This window comes from Chelonoidis abingdonii, chromosome 9 (genome assembly GCF_003597395.2).
Source record: "Chelonoidis abingdonii isolate Lonesome George chromosome 9, CheloAbing_2.0, whole genome shotgun sequence".
Lineage (NCBI taxonomy): Eukaryota > Metazoa > Chordata > Testudines > Testudinidae > Chelonoidis > Chelonoidis abingdonii.
The window spans coordinates 49,410,055-49,431,581 of NC_133777.1; the positions used below are offsets into that span (position 1 = coordinate 49,410,055).

Sequence of the window (21,527 nt, forward strand, 5' to 3'; positions counted from 1 at the left end):
AGAATAGAATGAAGTTGGAGTTTATGGTAGCTGGCATGTTAGTTGCATGTCCCTCAGAAACATGAATTCACTGCCTCCCATCAATAGTGTCCCCTTAGAAACAGATGTAATGAGACAAGAAGGCATGGGCTTAATCTTCAGCAAGGGAGATTTAGGTTAGATATTAAGAAAAACTTTCTAACGATAAAATTAGTTAAACCTTGGAATAGGCTTCCAAGGGAGATTGTAAAATCACCATCATTGGTTTTTAAGCACAGGTTGGACAAACACCTGTCAGGGATGGTCTACTTGGTCCTACTTCAGCGCAGGGGGCTGGACTTTGATGATTTCTCAAGGTCCCTTCCAGCCCTACATTACTATGATTCAAAGCTGATTCAAGAGAAGATTTCAAATCAAGGTATGAAGAATAAATGAGTATCTTGGATAAGAAAAATTACAGACATTTTAAAGCTCCTTAGTGATATTCCTAGTGATGACCTCAGAAGGATGTTGTTAGGGTTAATGCATGAATGTTCAAAAAGCACTGTAAGGGTCTCAAATGTAAGATGTGATGGCACTGCACTATTCCTTAAAGCTATCCTTAAAGCTGTCATCTGTATTCAGTTGAGAAAACTATTATAGACTTAACTTCTTTCCTCTTGCATAGTTTGGAAGCCTTTTAAGGACTTTTTAAGTGGTAGTTCCTCCTCTTCATCTGCCTCCAAGGGTGAAGTTCAGACTGTATTCTGTAATATTGAAGAGCCTGTGCAGGAGTCAGTGAAGTGAAGGATGTTAAGAAAGCTGGGGAGAGGTGATAGGCAAGAAGGAGAAACGTTTGTTCTGCCGCTAACCTCTGTTTAAAAGAACTTTTTTTCTTTACACAGAGAGAGGGGCAGGATTTAAAAGACAAACATTTTTCTTCCTCAGAGAGACTCTATGACATAAAAATGTGGGGCATGCAATGTTGCAACAAGCCTTTGGAAAGCTGAGCTAGAAGATTAGGCCCTAGAGTCATGAGAAGAATGAACAGGGTTAAGAGCTCAGCATAAAAACACCACCGATATGAAGCTTTTCAAACACTTAATCCAGACGGATGAATTTCACTAGGAAAAACTTGTCTGTGTGGGGAAGAAACTATATTCTGACATGACAGATCTTACAGATTCATTTCCATGGACTGGGAATACGAGGCAGTGGTTTAAACTGGATCTGAAATGTGTACAGTAACTGTTTTTGGACTTGTATGTAAAATGTTCTGATGGGTTCCATCATTACCAGCAGACATCTCCCTTCTGCACCAGATAGATGAGTGGGCTATCATCAGCCTTCTTGCAGATGTTCTGCTGCTGGAAGACAAAGAAAGGAGCGTAAATGCCCCAATGATAACTTTGATGCCCATGATTCCAAGTAGCTGTGCAGGAGTCATAACTATTACAGTGGGAAGAGTCAGGTTCCAAGGGCCAACCGCCTTCCCATCTGATTAGCCTTGGAGGATGGAGGAGAAACTGCAAACAGGGAGTAGAGCAGCAGGGAGAGCACTCATATAGTTTACCTTCACTGCAGGGGCTCCTGCTCCGGCTTGCATGTGCATCTCATTCTAATATGTCTTCCTGTTACTCCTCAAGTTCCTTTTGCAGCCTCTGGTTTAGCTAGCCATGAAAGCAACATACATTAGGAGACTGCATGCTGAAGTAGTAGCAGATGAACAGCAATGGTCTCTGTCACCAACCAGCAGCAGATGTAGTAAGTAAGGAGCTATACTGTGGAAGAGCATAGGAATCAGGAAATGGACAGATGAACTTGGAGGCAGGGTGTAGACAGAGGGTGTAGACTTTGTCAACGGGCATTTGAGGGAGACTTAAAGAGAGGTGCATAGCCACAGATTTTGTAAGGGGGAATATAAAGAGATGCTGATGTAAGTTATGATGGACATTTGAGTGAATGAGAAAAAAGGGGTAAGAAGTGGAAAGGAAGGCACTTCCAGGTTGCTTAAGGGGGAAAGGGGAGCTCACTTGAATTTGTGCTTTGGGGACCCATCTTAATATTTTTATGACCCTGGCTGTGAACTGTCTCTCTTCTTTTTGCAGCCCTTGCCAAGACTAACCTTCTCATCTACTTCCTGTACTGCTAGGCTATTACTTGGATCCTCCACTGCCTCCTGTCTATGGACATTTTTATTTTGTGGGAGCTAAAATAACCTGAGAGATCAGCCACATGTGGCCTTTCCTGAAGATCATGCCAGACAGAGCTAGCCTACCGTCTGTGGACATAAATTGTACAGTTTCTTCCTACTCACAACTCAGTGCCTCTCTCAGTATTATCACAAGGAAATTATCAAAAAGAACTCCAAATACAGTGTTTTACTCCTTCTGAACTTCCATTGCCTATCACAGTCCCAAAGAATACAAACCTTCTCAATCTTCTTAATTAAAAGATCTTATCAGCAGGGTGGCCCAATATTCCAGTTGATAGTACATCTTGGCCTGCAGAGTGGGGGGTTAATCGTGGATTCTATTACATTAATAACAGCTGTGTTTATGTATTTTAAAATCTGAAGGAGGAAAATATTCCCTTGCAAAAGGTTCCATAATACACTTATATTAGGTATGAGCCCAAGTAAGGAGGTTCAGATCTGAAGTATAACCTACACATAGTTCTGGAATGTTCGGACTATGGGTTCCAGTCCAGGCCCATTTCTAATTTAGAGACCTTCAGTGGGGCACCCCAATCTTATCCAACCATCAGATAGTTTCATTATCTCTTAACTTGTTATTCCCTTCTAGATAGAAATGTTCACTTGCTGAACTAGATAGAGTTCATTCCGTGCTTGCTCCATTGCATTTGTGGAAATTGGCTTCCTACCTTATCATTATGGTCAATGATCCCCACAGATGTGGTAGAAAATTTACAAAATAAACTCCTCTCAAAATAGCAGTTGATGCATTTTTTTTCGTTTCTAATGAATCATTTTATTTTTATATAAGGAGCGGTTGCCTCACAGAGCAGTACGACTGTCATTCATCCTGTTCCCCCCCCCCTCCCATTTTGAAGGATTCATAATTGCCTTCTCTAAAATCCACCTAAAACACATTACAGGAAGTTTTATCCTCTCAGGAAGCACATAAAATGTTTGTGTGTAATCAGGCTCTCAGTGGAAATTCAGGGTTTTTGTGTATCCAAAACTGCAGCTTGCAATCTCTTGACTGGTTCTAGATCAGGATGTCTATGCATGTAATACTCCCAACACAGCAGCTGCTGTCAAATAAGCAAGGGAAAGGGGTGTCAGAGAGAGTTGCTATTTCTATTAATCTCTGATCTAGGCCGTGGGGGAGGGGGGGGAGAAGGGAAGTAAGCTTGTATATTTCTGCAGTCCCAGAACCTAGTCCTGCTTTTACTGAAATGAGTGGGGAAAATCTTCTCAATTAAACGATAGCAGACTTAGGCTCTTACTCTTCTGTTTGTTATGAAGTTACTAATGAATTTGCAGAGACAAACTTGATTATCTCTGATATCATTGCCTAGATATCTATAGTGTGCTATTTTTCTTGCAGATTTCCTGGTTTATGTTTTATAATATTTTGAATGTATGTAGCACCTCTCAGATCAGATGATCCCAAAGTGTTTTACAAATTATCATGAGTATATACAAAGAGGGATCACTCCATCCACCAGTGAAATGTAGACACCTCTGGGGTGAAATACAGAAGCACCCACTCAAAGTACTTAACAGTTTAGAACAAGAAATGAGGAAGAATACTGTAATCAGCTGCCTGCAGGAGGAATTAAGGGAGACAGAATGTAATTACTCAGATTGGAATTCAGCTAGAATGCTAGGCTTGACAGGCCATACTTCTGATTTGCATTCTCTTTCATGTTCTAAGTAAGCTCATGAAATGTAAGATGCTAGCATTGAAACCTGTTTTATGCTCAGGCCCAGTTAAACAAGTCAAGGTATTCTTTATATGATAGTATACATCAGAGCTCCTCAAAGTGGTGGTCTGCGGACCGTCCAGTCCACGGCGAGTTTCCTCATAAGAGTGTCAAATAGGATAATATTGCACTGGTCCCTGCACACTGGAAAAAAAATTTGCCGGTCCCCCACATCAGATAGCTTGAGAAGCACTGGTATACATCTGGCGCTGGTTTAGTCACGTTAGTTTTTGTCCCTTAAAGCACCAGCCTCACTCCTTCACTTTTTGTCAGACTTGGATTTGAGGAGATTGTGGTCATCTGCATCATCCAGCTATTGTCTCAGTTGCCCACTTACACTTCTTTGTGAAGTGTGAATATGCAGTCACAGTAAATCCAAAGGGTTCTAAAGCTTTTGGGTTTGTTTTTTTATTACACAGGTCAGTCCCGGGCAGCTATGATACCTCCAAAGCAGCCCCGGCAGCCAAAGGGAACTTTGGATGATGCCATTGCCTTTGGAGGAATAGCAGACGAAGAGGCAACTAACAGCTTACAGCCAACACCACCTCCACTGCCAAAGAAAACCATTTTGAGAGCCAACACAGAGCCGATCTCCAAAGAACTCCAGAAGCAGACCCTGGAGAATAATCTCTGTGTTGTGGCCAACCCTACATACGACATTGACACCAACTGGGAAGGAAGCAGTGCCTGCTCTTCAGTCAGCTCAGAACTCAAGGCACTGGACAATGAGTCAGGAGATTCCTTGGACAGGCCTTTAGAAAAAGGAAAAGCAACCAACTCAACAGCCAACAGCATTTCCAGCCTAACCACTGCCAGTATTAAGGATAGGTGTTCCAACAGCATGGAGTCTCTGTCTGGGAGATACATCTCTCAGACTAAGCAGAGCAAGAATATACAGAAGCCACAGAGGCAAGCACTTTATCGAGGAATTGAGAACCGAGAGGAGGTGGTAGGCAAAATCAGAAGCCTTCATACTGATTCACTGAAGAAGTTAGCGAACAAATGCGAAGATCTTTTCATGGCTGGACAGAAAGACCAGCTGCGATTTGGGGTGGACAGCTGGTCAGACTTCAGGCTAACCAGTGACAGGCCATGCTGTGAAGCAGGTGATGCAGTTTACTACCCAGCTTCTTATGCAAAAGATCCCCTCAACAATTATGCAGTCAAGGTAAGAAGGAGGTTTCAAAAAGGGTTGTCCCAGACATCAGTAATATTAATAATAAAACCCTGTGTATTATAGTATAGCTAATTATGCTGTTTGCAATGGCTAATCCATGTACAGTAATGATCTGCAGCTACTGGCCCTTCTTTCTTTTAAGTGCCACTGTTGTCAATGGCATAATTAACCTTTAGCTGGATCCTCTATTTGTTGTACATCTGGGACAATTCTTAAAAGCCACCAACTCTCTTACTAGCTGTTTAGCATACTTATTATGTATTGACATAAGAGTGGTATAAACAGCTGTGTTTTTAATGTAAAGAATGCAGGCAGGCTCTTGGAAGCCTTCAGTAGTAGCACCTTTACGTTCATTTGCATGCAGATTCACCAAATTCTCATTTTTAATCAGGAGTAATTTCAAAGGTTTATATATATATATGGCTGTCTGTGAATTTTATTTATGTATATTTTTAATTAGCATACCTTTCCATTCCCTTACAAACCCTTACATTCTCACCAGCCATTCTGAAACCCTATCTTGCCATCAGTGTGGCCTTCTGTGATATATTAAAAATGAACGGAACTGAGGAATGTTGATCGGTTAGTGCAGTATTTCAGTGAAGAAAAAGTTAGCTTTCCATTCCATAGTCCTGGTCAGAAAAACATCCAGGTACTTATTTCATATTGTGACAAAGTTCCTCCTCTACCTTGGTGGGTCCTGCACTTTTTGGCAGATTTGCTCACCTCAGTGATCTTCCCCTCTGGTGGAACCCACCGTCTGGGTCAACTCCTCCTGTGTCTGCTCAGTAGTTGGGAGGTTTGGGGGGAACCCCGGCCTGCCTTCTACTCCGGGTTCCAGGGCCCTGGATCACAGCTGTCTATAGTGCCTCCTGGAACCAGCTGCATGACAGCTACAACCTCCCTGGGCTACTTTCCCATGGTCTCCTCCAAACACCTTCTTCTTTATTCTCACCACAGGACCTTCCTCCTGGTGTCTGATAATGCTTGTATTCCTCAATCCTCCAGCAGTACACTCTCTCACTCTCAGCTCCTTGCGCCTCTTGCTCCCAGCTCCTCACATCCGAATCTCACTGACTAACTGGGAGGCTTTTAACTAGTTCCAGCCAGCCCTTGATTTGGCTTCACATGGCCCAATCAATGTAGCTATCTCCACTGCCTTCTAGAAAGATCTTAATTGGCCCCAGGTGTCTTGATTAACCTGGAGCAACTGCAATTTGGTTACCATGGTACTAGGGATTTGGTTAGCCTGGGGCTAACATACCTGTTCCTTACTCCTTTACTGTAGCCATCTGGCCTTGCCCCATCACAATATGCAAATGAACAGTTATCTTACTTATTAAAGGGGTTGTGTTATTTTATCATGTTTGCGATTCATATAGGAGATTTACTCACCCTGCCTTTGGGTGTGCCTTTGGCATCTGCTAATGAGATGATAATGCTCATCTGATAAGATGTGTTCTAATATGAGGATGACTGGGAGCCAGGAAACCTGTGTTCTTTTCGTTGCTCTGCCATAGACTTCCTATGTGACCTTGAGCAACTGAACATCTGTAACAATTTCCTCAAGTTTAAAATGAAAATTAAGATTTTTCTTACCTCACATGGGTATTGTGAGCCTAAATTCATTGATGCTTATAAAGCAAATTGAGCTTCTCAGAGTGATGGTACTACAGAAGGGCAAAATATAATTATTACTCCCAACCACCTTTATTAGCACAGAATGAGAAGCTAGAAAGTAAGAATGTAAGTGCTAACTTGATATAAAATAGGTTCTGAATTTGAAAAGTCATCTCTGTAGGAGGTTTTTCAAGGTTACGTATTGCATTGAAGTGTTGCCACATTCTATTGAGTTTATATTTGTTCAGCCATCCTGGTCCTCTGTTGTTGCAAAGATCACAGATGTAATATGGATGCCATTATAAGATGGTGAAGTGAACTGTGTGCTGACTCAAAACAATTGAGAACCAGGACATGAATAACTTTATGACATATTATTTGTCAGGCAGTCTTGTCTGGTTGCAAAATCAATGGTCTTCCATTGATTTTTTGCTTGTAATGATGCAGAAATAATCTGCCAAGAAGAGGTGGCAGGTGGTTTGCTATTTCATGCGCTACGACTGGCCAGCAGATCTAGAGATGGAAGTGTTACATTAAACATTGAATAAAAATGTTTCATTGATGAAAGTGACTTAAAGCCTTTCCAAAGGTGCAGAAGAACTTTTGAGTTTGTTTTTTAAATATATTTTGAAAGGAGAGAGTGTTGCCAAATGTGTGCTGTTTGTTTTTTCTTTGTTACCTGAAACGTTATTATCTTGAAAATCAGTTCACAAACTAACAGGAATTTACCATACCCTAATAGGTATGAAGGACTCTAGAGTGAAGGATCCATAAAATGCCATTGAACCAGGAGTCACTATGGATTGTTGTGTTGTCATGGTGAGAGGAAAAGTTAGCTTGCAAACAACTTCCCTGGCAGTGAATGAGATGTAGGAAGATAATTTGACTACAGATGCTCACTGATTTCTTTGTAAGCAAAGCAGTGCTAGCTCAAGGGAATTGCTGTTGTCTTTTCATTTTCTCCCCTTCATATCTTCAAATATTATGCTTTCAACCAAAACTGGCTCACTTTATTTGTTTCCTTGATGGATTTTTTTTATTGCAATGCCATTCTCTAAAAAATAGTCAAGGGTTTTACTATAAACTCACCTTTAAAGGAGTCTATAACTCTACCATAACATTTGACTCCAGATTTTTCAAAAACATATAATTTTAAAAAAACAAACAAAATCCTTTGAATTGTTGTAAATTAAGAGTATTGGCAAAAATAGCAGGATTTTACTCTCCTACAGATTTTTTATCCTAACTAAATTTTGTAATCATCCATCTACAATGTGAATGTGCTATGCTTCTGGCATTTTAAACCATGAAAAAATATAGATATTGAGATCAAATCCTACAATGAACTTATAATGTCTATTACTGTTAGACAACTTATAGTAGCAGAAGAATCATACAAGATCTATCTTGAAGGTGTCTTAAGAATTATACACATGGGGCCGTATCTTCAGCTAGCATAAATATGTGTAGCTCCATTAACTTCAACAGAGCTATGCCAAACTGCGTCACCTAAGAATCTGGTCCAGGGCTTGACAAACTCTTACTAGGTTCTATGACTTTATATTAGAGCTGAAAGAGTTTCTAACAATGGAATATTTTTTCTCCTTTTGTAACTACTTTATACAAAACAAAAGATAACGAACTGTACAAAACTATACTTAATGTTAAGTGTTGTTATCCGTAAGGGATATAGTTTCTAATTATATTAAAAAGCAAAAACTATGTTCCAGTAGTATTAAGAATTAGACTTTGACCAATTGACTACTGCAGAACTGAGTCTCCAGAAACATCCCAGTAGAATGCACCTTCTGTGTAGATGAGTATACCCAGAACATCCTTTGTTTTATTAATTTTAATAGATAATGACAGTTTAATAGGTGTGGTGGAAAACCAGCCTGTCCCCAACTCATTTGTTTTGCCTAGATATTGCAGGAATAAAACTGTTTGTAAGAGTGTGCAATTTTAGTCATGGCATGTGTCAGGACATGTTTGCCTGCTGAATAAATGAGCATGCTGTTTTTAGCCATGGTATTTGTGATGTAAATTTCCATTATTCTCATCTCCCACTAACAAGTGTCCTTTGCAAAAAGTACAGCAAACTATGTGCAAGTTGCTTTGACTGAAACAATGCAAACCAAAACAATGGCACCAGTCAGCTCAGAATTGCATTCAAACAAGCAAAAACAAGGATCTCTTTACAAAGCTTTTATAAAATTCCTGGCCCTTAGGTATTTCCTCTTTATAAACAAGAACTAATCCATGTTCTAAATAATTGGTAGAGCTGGGTCAATGTGTATGTGTGTGTTCCTCCATAGCAGTGGAACAGGATTCTTAGCAGCAGTTCCAGATTTGTAGTGAAAAGGTCACAGTGAAATGCAAGTGAGCAGTGAGGACTAGCTTTTTGTAAAGTGTATTGGACAGGTGTCTCATCCCAGCATTGGGTGTTATCCTTGAACATACTGAATAAAGCAGCAGTATAGCAGGGACCTAAGTAAAAATGCATTAGCAGGAATAAGTGATCATTGAGAATCTTATCAGGTTTGGACTGTGAACATGGGTAATTACTGTTTCAGTGATGCAGTGGAGCAAACTGGAGTGGAAACTACTTCCACTTTTAAAATTCAATATCAAACATTATCAAGACTGAAACAGCACCAAAAACTATTGAACAGTATTATGCATACCTGAGATCATAGTTCAGACGCCATCTTGAACAGTCAGGCAGCAGGAACCATTAAGGAGGTCCTGGCCTGACGTGTGTGTTTGATATTTTGGCTGCAGGTAGGTGCTGCCTTGTAGCTAAGGTGGAGGGGCATGGGGACTATAATGGGGTAAACAAGATGGGAGTGTATGTAAATGCAAGTACCCTAATTTATGGCTGTATTCTATCTTGAGTTCTTGCTTCAGGGTGGTAGGAGCTTCCCTTGCAAGCTGTATGACCTTAGAGTTCTTGCTAACATGCATTCCCCAAGCATAAAACATAACAAAACATAAGTAAAATGCTGGCTGGCTGCGTTCCACTAAAAATATGTATATTCCTATCTTTGTCTAGTTTGTTAGGGCATGAGAATATTTTTCTGGTAACTCAGGCTCTAAACTGAATGACCTTCTTGGCAAAAGTCTTACAGCAGATCATCACACTACCTTGTAGCTTGGTTCGAGCTACAGTTTTATACATTAAATACTTAATCCATTCTAAGTGCAGTCACAGTAGCATTGAGTTTTTGTGTCTTGGCATACCAGCAAAAGAGCAAAGCCTTACTCCCAAAGCCAGATCAGTGAAACGAGGTCAGTGATCAGACTGGACTCTTAGAAAGCAGGTTGTGCCAAGTACAAGATATCAATGTGGGATTAGCAAGATTTCATTTGGCACTGTATTTCATTTGCAGTTGTGCTTTTGCATAATACAACAAAGTAGCACAGATGGTGCAGTGTTTGTGATCCTCAGTGTTTCTCATTTTCATCACTCTACAATTCATTCCCCACATATCCGTCTTGTTTAAGGTTCACCGAGGCCTTGTAAAATGAATAGGCATAGTAGAAATGAGATTCCTTGCTGCTAAAGTGAAAGTCCGCTGACAGTATGCTAGGCTGACTGGACCCATAATAGAAAAATAAAAGCTAATCCAGAGCAATTTTTAGAGTCTTATAACATGAAATTCTTGCTTCCTTGAAGGAAAAGGATAGATAATGGAAATGGAGAGATCAAGGAACCTAGCTTTGTTGAACTAAGGTACAGTTATAGACTGGATTTCAAGGACCTCAGTGTAGAGGCTATATATTGACATGGGTACCAGTGGAAAGGAAGGTGGACACATATAATTAGAGCTTAATATTCATATCTCCCTTATTTGCCTTTCCTCTCTCCATAATTTTCTATCACAGCATACCGAGGTTGTTGACCACTACTCTGCATCCTTTGACTCATTCTTTATGAGCTCTAAAAACATAGGATTTGCCATACTGGATCAATCAATTCCTTCTTCAAGTGACTGCATGTGTGCATGCAGTTCTTGAGGTTGATACACCTAGCACGTGACCCTCAAACTTTTTCCCTCAGTGGTACCCGTTGAGTGGCTAATGCTTCCCCTCCTGCTGTGTGCCACTGCATACAGGTATAAAGGGCAGAGCTGCCCGTGCCCCACCTCAGTTCCTTCTCACCGCCTATGACAGTTGCTGGAACTCTTCTATACCAGAATTTTCTCCCAGCCTTTGTGACCATAGTGTATGTGTGTAGTTAATCTAGTGTCTAGTCTTTAGTGTTGTTAGTATAGTTAGTAACATTTATATATACCATATATACTCATTCATAAGACGATTTCTTTTTTTTTTTAGTAAAAAAAGGGGAAGCACCAGAGAAGGGGGTCAGCTTATGAACGGGTATAGAGAGGGAGAGGTGGGACACTGCCCCTCCCCCCAACAGAGGGAGCAAGGAGAGGCAGCACAGCTGGCAGGGCCAGAATCTCTCCTCTTCTGGCCACGCTGCTCTCCTCCCAGCCTCCGAAGCAGCTGCAGGGCTGGCAAGCTGTAGCCATGCCGCCCGGCTCCGCCTCACAGAGCAGGCTATGGCCGCGCCACCCAGGCTGTGGCCGCGCTGCCCAGCCCGCTGGCCCAGCCCACTGGAACATGCTGCGGCTGTGCCGCCTGGTCTGGCCTGCCGGAGCAGGCTGCGGCCACACTGCCCAGCCTGCCAGAGCCGCTCCAGCCAGCCAGAGACATCCTCCCCAGATAAGGTGGGAAAGGATGGGTTGGGGAGAGTGTGGGGGTCCCGGGCAAGGGGTAGGGTCATGGGGGGGGGTCACAGGGGTTACTCCCCCCCTCCTCAAAATTTCCCCACCAGTTGCTGTCCCAGCCCATCAGGGTAAGCAGCTGGCGCGCCAGGACACTTAGTTTACTTAGGTTTACCTCCGTGCCTGTGGATGCTTGAGGTAAATAAACCATCTTGGCCCACCAGTGGCTTATCCTGATGGCCCAGGAGCCAAAGTTTGCTGACCCCTGGATTATAGGGTCGGCTTATGAATGGGTCATAAAAATTTTCCATTCTTACTTATCCCTCGGGGGGGAGGGGGTGTCAGCTTATAAATGAACTGGCTTATGATCAAGTATATACAGTAATATGTTTTTCAGACTTGTTGTTTTCCCTGTTCAGGGGTTTTTCTATTCATGTTACCGAGGTACGACCCAGGGGTTTCAAGATAGGTGCTTCTTGCACCAGGCCTATGCCAGTGAGTGACCCACACAATAGCTGCCTGAAGTGCTACGAGGAAGCATATGTGAAGGACCAGTGCCAGATTTTCAGGGAGTTCAAACAAACAAAGGATAGGGAGGCTAGGCTGAAATTCCTGCTGATAGGCTCTCTGACCACCATTGGAGCCTTCTCTGACTCAGTGAGAAGTGCACCTCCAGCTTTGGTGCCAGGATTTCACTATTCTCCCTCATCCTGCTTTCAAAGTGGCACTGGCCAGGGGAACATCTCCACCCTCTACGTCTGGTAAGAGAGTTGAGAAGGAGTAGAGTAGAGTACACCTGAAACCTAAGCACTCCTCCTCCAAATCGGTGCCTAAGTCAGCTCTACCTTCACAAGGGGCACTGTCAACTTCTTTGGCACCACAACAAGAGACCATCTTGGTGCCAAATTTCCCAGAGGTGTTTGCAGAGGCAAGAAACCTGCTCTGACTCATAGTGCCAGGGTCTCCTTCCTTACAGAAGTCCAGTCCTTCAGCGCTACTGCCACTTCTGCCAGTAGTTCAACTTCCAATACTGCAGTTGTCTGCTCCCCAGACAGACAGCCTCTCTGTATCATCCAAAGGGAAGTCTTCTATGATGGCATCACTCCATCCATTGCCAAGTTCACAGGTCCCAAGCACCAACTGGATCGGCCCAGTCATGGTCAGAGAAAGGAGAATCTTCAATATCAGACCCGGAGGTGGAACTTTGCATATCACAACCCTAAAGGAGTACCACCTTTCTGGACAAGATCCTCTCTTCTCACCTATCACCATGACCCTTCAGTGTAGGGTGACCAGATAGCAAGTGTGAAAAATCAGGACAGGGGGTGAGGAGTTAATAGGCACCTTTATAAGAAAAAGCCCCCAAAATCAGGACTGTCCCTATAAAATTGGAACATCTAGTCACCCTACTTCAATGAGACCTACCCTGGAAATATGGCTGGGACAGCAGGGCCCTGCCCTGTATCAGCGGCCATTCTGGAATCCTTGAGGTTTTCCCCCAGCTTCCGTATCTTCCCTACACCAGGCATACTCAGTGCCCTTAGGTAGTAGGCTTGAATCTACGCCCAGAGCAGCTCTATCCCCAGAGTCTGGCACCAGACCCAGTATGGAGCATCAAGGGGAGGTTCTGGAACCAGAACAACAGCTGATTAGAAGAGATTCTATCCCTTCCAGTTTTGGCTTCTTCTTAGTCTTATCCAAATGAGGCCATTTCATCTGGCATGACTTCTCCTCCTGACAATGATTTTAAAGTTTACCAGTTGTTAAAGAGAGTGTCTGCAGACCTAGGTGTACAGGTTAAAGAGATCAGGGAGTCCTCATGTCTCCTGGTTGGCATTTTATCATTGATGGGTCCCTCTAGAATAGCTCTGCCAGTTAACAAGGTCATACTAGTGCCTATAAAGACTCCCTCCTCTTTGCCTCCCACCTCTAAAAGGGCGGAAAGTACCGTGTGTCCTCTCAAGGGTTTGCGTACCTTTATATTCACCCACATCTGGGCTCATTAGTCATCAGAGCAACTAATGAGAGAGAATGACAGGGGCATCAGGCTGCCATCCCCAACTCAGACAACACTAAGAGGGTAGAATTATTCAGCAGAAAGATTATTCAACAGGGGGTTTGCAGCTGTGTATCACTAACAAATAGTCTCTGTTGGGAGAATACAATTTTAATTCATGGGGTTCCTTGGAAAAGTTCAAGGAGCTGCTTCTGGAGAATGCTAGCCAGAAGTTCTCTTCTATGATCAATGAGAGCAGACTAGTCTCAAGAACTTCACTGCAAGCAGCGCTGGATGCAGCAGACTTGGCAGCTAGAACCACAACCTCTGCAGTGGTTATGTGTGGATCGTCCTGGCTTATACTATCAAGTACTTGCCATTTGAGAGTCCTTCTCTATTCTCTGACCAGACAGCAAGCTCCACGGATTTACAAACTCTAGAGCCACCCTGAAGTCCTTAGGTCTGTACACACCTGCCCCAGTCAGGAAGTTGTATCAGTCACAGTAGACACACTGATATCCCACTCCTCCTATCAAAAAAGAGGTCCAGGAGTTAGAGGTGTAGGCCTACCCCTCCTGCTGCTTCAGCTCTGGCTCCAGGCTCCTCAAGACACTCCGGAACTGCAAAGCAGTCAATTTTGATGGGCCAGTTGAAGTCAACATACTAGTCTCCACATCTCCAGACCCGAACCCCCACACCTTCACGAACAGTCTGTTCCACTTCCATAGTGCTTGGTCCCAGTAGGTCTTGAGCACTGTTGAAGTGGGATATACTCTCCAGTTTCCTTTTGCCCCTAGCTGCCATTCTCCCTTCCTATCCCTCTCCAGGACCACTCTCACAAGAAACTCCTCATCCAGGAAGTTTGTTGCTCCTTAGCTTGGGGACCATAAAAGAGGTTTCATGTGGTCTCAGAGGGAAGGGATTTTATTTCCAACATCTCCTAAACCCAAAAGCAAAAGGGTGTCACCTTTTAGACCTGCATCATCTCAACAAATTCTTAAAAAGGATAAAGTTTGCATGGTCACCCTAGCTTCTGTTATCCCTTTCCTACATCCTTGGTACTGGTATGCCTCTCTCGACTTAAAAGATACCTATTTCCATGTAGCAGTCAATCAAGCTCAAAAGAAATACCTCCAATTTCTTGTAAGTCAGAATCATAACCAGTTTACCTTTCAGCCTGTCAGCAGCTCCCAGGATTTTTACAAAGGTCATGGCAGTAGTAGCTGCATTCCTCAAAAGATTGGGAGTGTAGGTTACCCCCGCCTAGATGACTGGCTTGTCAAAGGTCAGTCCAAATGGCAAGCGCAGAACAGTATTGCCCATATGCAGTCAATGTTCAATTTTCTGGGACTGTTAATCAGCACAGAAAAGTCTCTCCAGCTCAGAGGACAGAGATTTTAGGGCTGTACTGTACTCGTCTCAAGCCAGGGCCTTCCACACTCCAGGTTCCAGGCAATTTGATCAACTATTATAGATTTGAAGGTTCACCTATTCACAAAAGCTTTGAAGCTTCTGAGTCATGACCTCTTGCACTACATGGTTCAATATGCCAAACTACAACTCATAGGTACTCAGAACATGCTTGCAAATGCTCGCAGCAGGACTTTCGTGACCAGCCGTAAATGAGAACTACACAACTGTGGTCTTCCATCCTTGGGGGACTCCAGTCATAGATCTTCCTGCCGCCCACACCAACACCAAATGCCCACCGCTAAGGCGATGCTCTGGTCATCAGCTGGTCAGGTCGGATCAATTGTTTTCTCTCCCCTACCACTCCTGCTTTGTGTCCTTCACAAGATTTGGCAGGAGAGAGCATGTCATTCTGATCACCCCATTCTGGCCTTGCCAGTTCTGGTTTCCTCCTCTTCTTCCCATGTCAAACATCCTCCCCTCCCACTACCAGCATTCCCAGAACTGCTCACACAACACAACTGCAGGATCAGACATCCCAATCTGCAGATGTATCACCTGGGATCCTGGTTTTTGGATGGTCATCTTCGCTAGCGCAAGAAAGCTAGTCAGCACTGCAAGACATCCTCTCAGGTAGAAGGAAGGAGTCGATGAGGTGGTCCTACGCAAGCCAAGTGGAAACATTTTACCTTCTAGGTCCAACAGAAAGGTCTTGCTCCTGAGACCATAGGTATTCCTCGCCTCTTGGACTATCTCCTATCCCTGAAGACATTGGGGCTTGCTCTCAGTTCCATCCAGATGCATGTAGCAGTCATTAGTTCTTTCCACCCCCTCTGGGGAGGAGCACTCTCATCTATTGACTGATCGGTTCTGGAAGGCCTCATGCAGACATATCCTCCCATTCAACCCACTTCTCCCCAGGGAGACCTCAACCTTGTCTTCACAGCACTGATGAAGTTGCCCTTCAAATCTCTGGCATCCTACTCTCTTTCCCTTCTTTCCATGAAGGTCGCTTTCCTCATAGCTATTACTTCTGTGAGAAGGGTGGGCAAATTGGAGTGCATGATGGCAGACCCTCCTTTCATCATGTTCCATAAGGACAACGTTTCCCTGTGATTGCATCTTAAGTTTTTGCTGAAAGCGGTTTCCTGCTTTCACCTCAACCAACCCATATACTTTACCTCTCTTCATTCCTAAGCTGCATGCCTTAGAGGAATGGCACTTCACTCCCTTGATGTCGGTAGGGCCTTGCCCTTTTACCTACAGAGGACGAAGCTGTTCAGGAAGTCTCCTAGACTATTTGTTGCTATAGCAGAAAGGATTACAAGGCAGACCATCTCCACTCAGAGAACTTCTAAGTGGATTTTGGGGTGCATTACACTCTATCAGTTGTTGGGATTGTCTCCACCCCTTGTGGTACGAGCCAATTCCACGAGAGTGCAAGCATCAGATACAGCCACACTTCACCACATGCCACTCAGACATATGTAGGGCGGCCATGTCATGTTCGGTACACACCTTCTCTTCCCATTATGCCCTGGTGTAAGACTCTGCAACAGATACCTTGTTCAGTGCAGCTGTCCTCTGTTCCACAGTTCCAGCATCTTTCTCACACCTTCGTCCAAAATAGGTATTGCTTGTCAGTCACCCTCAGTGGAATACAATAGGAACCATCACTCGAAGAAGAAGAAGAAGAAGAAGGTGGTTACTTAATGGTAACTAGAGGTTCTTTGAGATGTGTGGTTCCTGTCAGTATTTCAATCCCACCCTCCTTCCCTTGTGCTGCAGATCTGGTTCATTTGCAGTGGAGAAGATGAATCACTCTCCACTAAGAGAATTTCTTCCTGGATCACATCCTGCATATACATGTACTATAACTTAGATAATGTTGCTCTACCTGACACAGTCAAAGCTCATTTGACAAGGTCACAATTGGCAACAATGGCCTTTCTGGTACAAGTTCGAATTGCAGACATTTGTAGAGTGGCAGCCTGGTCCTTGGTCCACATGTTTGCCTCCCGCTATGCTGTGGCTCAAGACTCCGGTGACTATGCTAGAGTGGGATGAGTTGTTCTCCAATCTTTATTGAAATAGACTCTGATCCTGCCTACAATCTTATGGCATGTGAGTCACCAAGAGTGGAATGCACATATGCAATCACTCAAAGAAGAAAAAACTGTTACTAACCTGTTCCATAACTGTTGTTGTTTGAGATGTGTTGCATGCCCCCATTCCACAACCTGCCCTCCTACCTCTCTTCATCGGAATTACAGCAAGAAGGAATTGAGGGAGGCCGGGGCACCTCTGCCCTTTATACCTGCATTCTGTGGTGTGCAGCGGTGGAGGGAGCCGAGCTGCTCAATGGCTACTGCTGAGGAAAAAAGTTTCCAATGGCTGGGTGCACCAATACCGAGAGTGGAATGAATATGTACAACACATCTTGAAGAGCCACAGTTATTATGGAACAGGGTGGTAATAGTTTTTTCCATTAAATGCATTATCACATATCATGCCTTCATAGCTCAACTACTGATGCTTCACTGGACAAGATGCTAAATGTCCATCATCATAGCTTCTTTCAGTGCTTGTCTTTGATCAATTAATAAATCAGGATCCATCTTTTTACCTTACTGGACTCTGTAATAAAAATTCAGAGAAGAACATGCGTAAAAAGGCAGCAGGATTTCTACTATAGTCTAGCCTGTTATGATGGAAGGACAGAGTAGAGCTTTGGAAATCCTGCACAGGGAACGACTTTGTTTATTTATTCTTGACTATGACATAGAAGTAATTGTCGCTAATAAAGCAGAAGCTGTCCCTCTAACACTTTTGGCAGTTAATGGTGGTCTAGAACCCTTATTATCAACATCAGATTTTATAGATCATCATTGCTGTCCTATCAACAGTTTAAAAGGGGTACACAGGTATTTAGTTGTATGACTCTCATTAATGTTAATGTGACTCAGAGTGAAATTCCCACTTACTGTTTTAAAATTTTAGGTAATACTTGGGGATTATTATTCCATATATAAAATGCACTATAATGTTATTGTGGTCATTGAAGTATGGAGACCAGTAGTCATTAGCTACATAAGAGATTAGAATCCTCAACCTCGATTCCTAAATGGCAGCACACAGTGAAAGTTTTAACAGAAAATTCCAGATGGAAGATGATGAGACCCTATGAGGGCTTAGTTCACAGCAGCAATCTGTTCTAACTGAAGGTAGTACAGTGGATGCCTGTAAATATACTTTATGTTCATTAAACTGCCTACAGACAGGAAAACTTAATGTGTCTCTGCTGATTTCACGGCATTTTCCTTTTACTGACAAAATATTTGCCACTACTGAGGGAATCCAAACTGCCCTATCTAAAACTTGAGCACTTGTCCAGATTCATGAAGCTGTGTCTTGAAGCGTGTGGGGGGGGGGGAGTCTGAAGAGCAATTAGACACTCCTCTGAATGCCACATTTTTCCTGGTTTCAATTCAGACCTTTTTCTTAGATGCAACTGCTTTATGAATTCAGATATGTGACTGATTTGTCTTCAGACTCTCATCTTTGAGTGCTGTGGGGAGGCAGTCTGGCTTTTCATTTCCTTTTGTCAATTACACAGCCACTATATATTGTACAAATCTTAGTATTTGTATATAGTCAGCAGTTTAATCAGCTTGAAATAGTCTAGCTGCCTCTTTCAGTTTTCATATTATTTTGTTTGTAAACAAACACCAGGAGCAGACAACACATCTCTAATCAGATCTGAGTTCTCCCCCTGCTTTTTGTACATGTAACATATACACACATACACACATTTTCTTCTTATAGAACAAGGACCTTATGAGAATTTTTCCTGATGTTTTCTCCCAATAGTGCCACTTAGTCTCAGAAGTGTCATTACATTTTGAAGTTTCATTAAAAGTGATTGGTTGTCATCTTTAACAAAATATTACAGGGAAATCTTTTTTCTGTTTGTCATTCATCATTTTGCCATTGATTACAATGGTTACAGGATTTAATCTTAACTGTATATCTCCTTGCTACAACAGTAACCTATAGTGTTGCTGTACAGGAGAGTGTGTAATATTTCATTCTAAATAACAATGGTGGCCTGAAACAATACCTCAGATCTAAAAAACTCTTGAACTTGGACGTTTGGATCTATATTTGGATCCGGATTTCCTCAGTGGCCATGATCTCCCCTCACTACCCCACCCCCCTTACAATAAAACAAAACAAAAAACAGATCCAAACACTCCAAACATTTATGTACATCTATACATCAAATTTGGGGAGAGATTGGAGCTGGATTGGAACTTTACACCTCAAGACCAACTCTAATTTTAAAGTCCATATTTTCAGAGGTTAATCATGCAAATTATGTTGCTTGGTCTGCTGCTGTTCTAAACTTGGTAGTAATTAAAAAAAAAAATTGAGAGGTGTGGCACGTTGACATCTTCCATTGGAGTAGTAGATGCCCATAAAACTTCTGAATCAAAATTTCAAAAATAGTTTGGCAGTTTGGGGGGAAAAAAAAAAAAGGCAGATGCAAGGGGGAGAGGGAAAAGGGCTGCCTAGCAGTGTAATATGAGGTATTGGAGTTTAGGAGTTAGTCTTGATCCCTTGTTTCTGGGCTCTTATGGGATGGGGATTAAAATAAACCCATTTATTGCTATTCAGCAATCCTTCTGTGTCATCCAATAGAGACGCATGGATGGGTTCAAAAATAAATGCATCCCAGCTCACCTTTGCTTGAAGTAGCATCACTGTGAGCTAGTTAGGAGCAGAGTTACCCAGAGGTGGGGGCAAGTGGCGCAATTTGCCACGGGCCTCACAAGCTCTGGCCCGGCAACGGTCCAAGTCTTCGGATGGCATTTTGGGGGCGGGGGGCCCTTCAGTGTTGCCGAAGACACGGAGCGACTGAAGGGCCCCCCTTTGCCAAAATGCCGCCAAAGACCTGGACTGTCGCCGTTTGAGTACAAGCACCGCAGCTCCCCTGCTTTGCCCCAGGCCTCCTGAATCTTTTGGGCGGCCCTGGTTAGGAGGCTTTGAGGATCGTTCCAAGACTCTTTGAGTGAAATAAAATGTGGTACAGTAGTTATTTACAGATGCTATTTTGTACTTTTCTTACAAAAAAAATGTTTGATTTTAAAATGAAACTCTTTTTGGGTAAGTAGTTTATAATTTGGGCTAGGTGATTTTGGTATTAAAAAAAACAAACAAGTTATTAATATTTGAAAAATGGCTGCTGCATGAGCACAGTAATTATTTCCTAGAATTTAACGCTCCTATCTAAATTAACATCATAAGAGGTTCAATAATCAAGATTAATGAGACACTTATCATATGAAAAATTGTAATGCGGAGATCTGGAGATATCTGTATATTTAACTGTAACTCTTTGGGTGAGGTAAATGGATTATGAACTCTGTGTTACCAAACACACACACAAACCATCCTGTACCAAAACCACCCTTCATTCTATTGCTCTTCTGAAAGTCACAGATGGAGGAAAATACAGTGCCACTTGGGTTGAATGCATAGAAACACCATTTCTTTGTGAAGCAGCTCAGATCACTTGGAGTGATGTATAATTTTGGTCTGCATAGATCATTTTGAGCCTTAATTTATACATAATCTTCTGCAAAGGTCAGGATATAAATTCAAAGAGTTGCTCTCCTTTGATTATGATTATTTATTATAAACTTTTTTCCTAGCACAAGAGAATATTCTTCATTGGTGTTAAAGGCAATAAATAAATATATTAAAATTCATACCCACACACACCTGGTAACACTGGTTTCACAGTACAACTTGTCAGACTAGTGGTAAATTTCATTGGCTTGGTGGAGTTAATCAATTTACTTCTCCCATCTCACTCTGAAAACAATGCATCCTTTCTTCCAATTGTTTAATGACAAACAGTCACTGAACAGGACTAACAAGTTGCTATTTTTAGCATGGGTAAAGTCAGGTGTTCATCTATCGTCATGAGAGCAGAAACACAAACCAGGTTACAAATATCAAAGCATGCAATGGAAATATAAAATGAAGGAAGATGCCTTGCATAGAACTCAATATGGAAACTGAAGAGCACTTTTGGATAGAAAAGAGACACACCACTTTACTTTTTCTAATCTCTCTGGTTTTCAATTAAGTTCAGGGGGCTGGATGGCTTGATGGATTAGAAATGAGGTATGCCGCCTTGCAACTCCAGGTTGCCAGTTCCAATTCAGCAGTGACGAAAAGTTGGTCTGACAGCATTTTGATGGCCTATGCAAAATGGGCTGTGGATCTTTAGTTCATTTCTTATAGATAAGTGTCCCACATCACAGAGAAACATCACCCCAACTGGAATGAATTGCCACCCTTGCTGCCCATCCCAAGGAAGAGGCCAAAGATTTAACTGGTATGAAAACTGAACTACCCTCACACACCTTCAAAATGTTTTTCCAGATGAAGTTTGAGGCACGTTAGTGATGTTGTGTGCAGCAAGCCACCCCTTTTACTGCCTATACTGTACCAGTTCTTTAATGAAGCCGGGGACTTAAGTCTCCAAGACTGTCAGCTGACACATTTCACTTCATGCATGTTTTCAAGGTCAGGGTTACGTAGTCACTATCACTTCCTGTATTTTTAAAAGACTTTGGGGGATAGTCTATTGGTGAGGTTAGGATTAGCTCACCTT

At 42.6% G+C, this 21,527-nt stretch overlaps 1 protein-coding gene across 2 annotated transcripts in view; it reads left to right on the forward strand.

The window, feature by feature from the left end:
• Window positions 1-21,527, forward strand: part of PEAK1 (pseudopodium enriched atypical kinase 1) — a 235,539-nt gene that overhangs the window by 201,865 nt on the left and 12,147 nt on the right. For both annotated transcript variants that reach the window (XM_075069520.1, XM_032799753.2), the window contains one exon: window positions 4,329-5,077. In XM_075069520.1, the coding sequence (XP_074925621.1) occupies window positions 4,329-5,077 (749 nt within the window). The remainder of the gene's footprint in view (window positions 1-4,328; window positions 5,078-21,527) is intronic.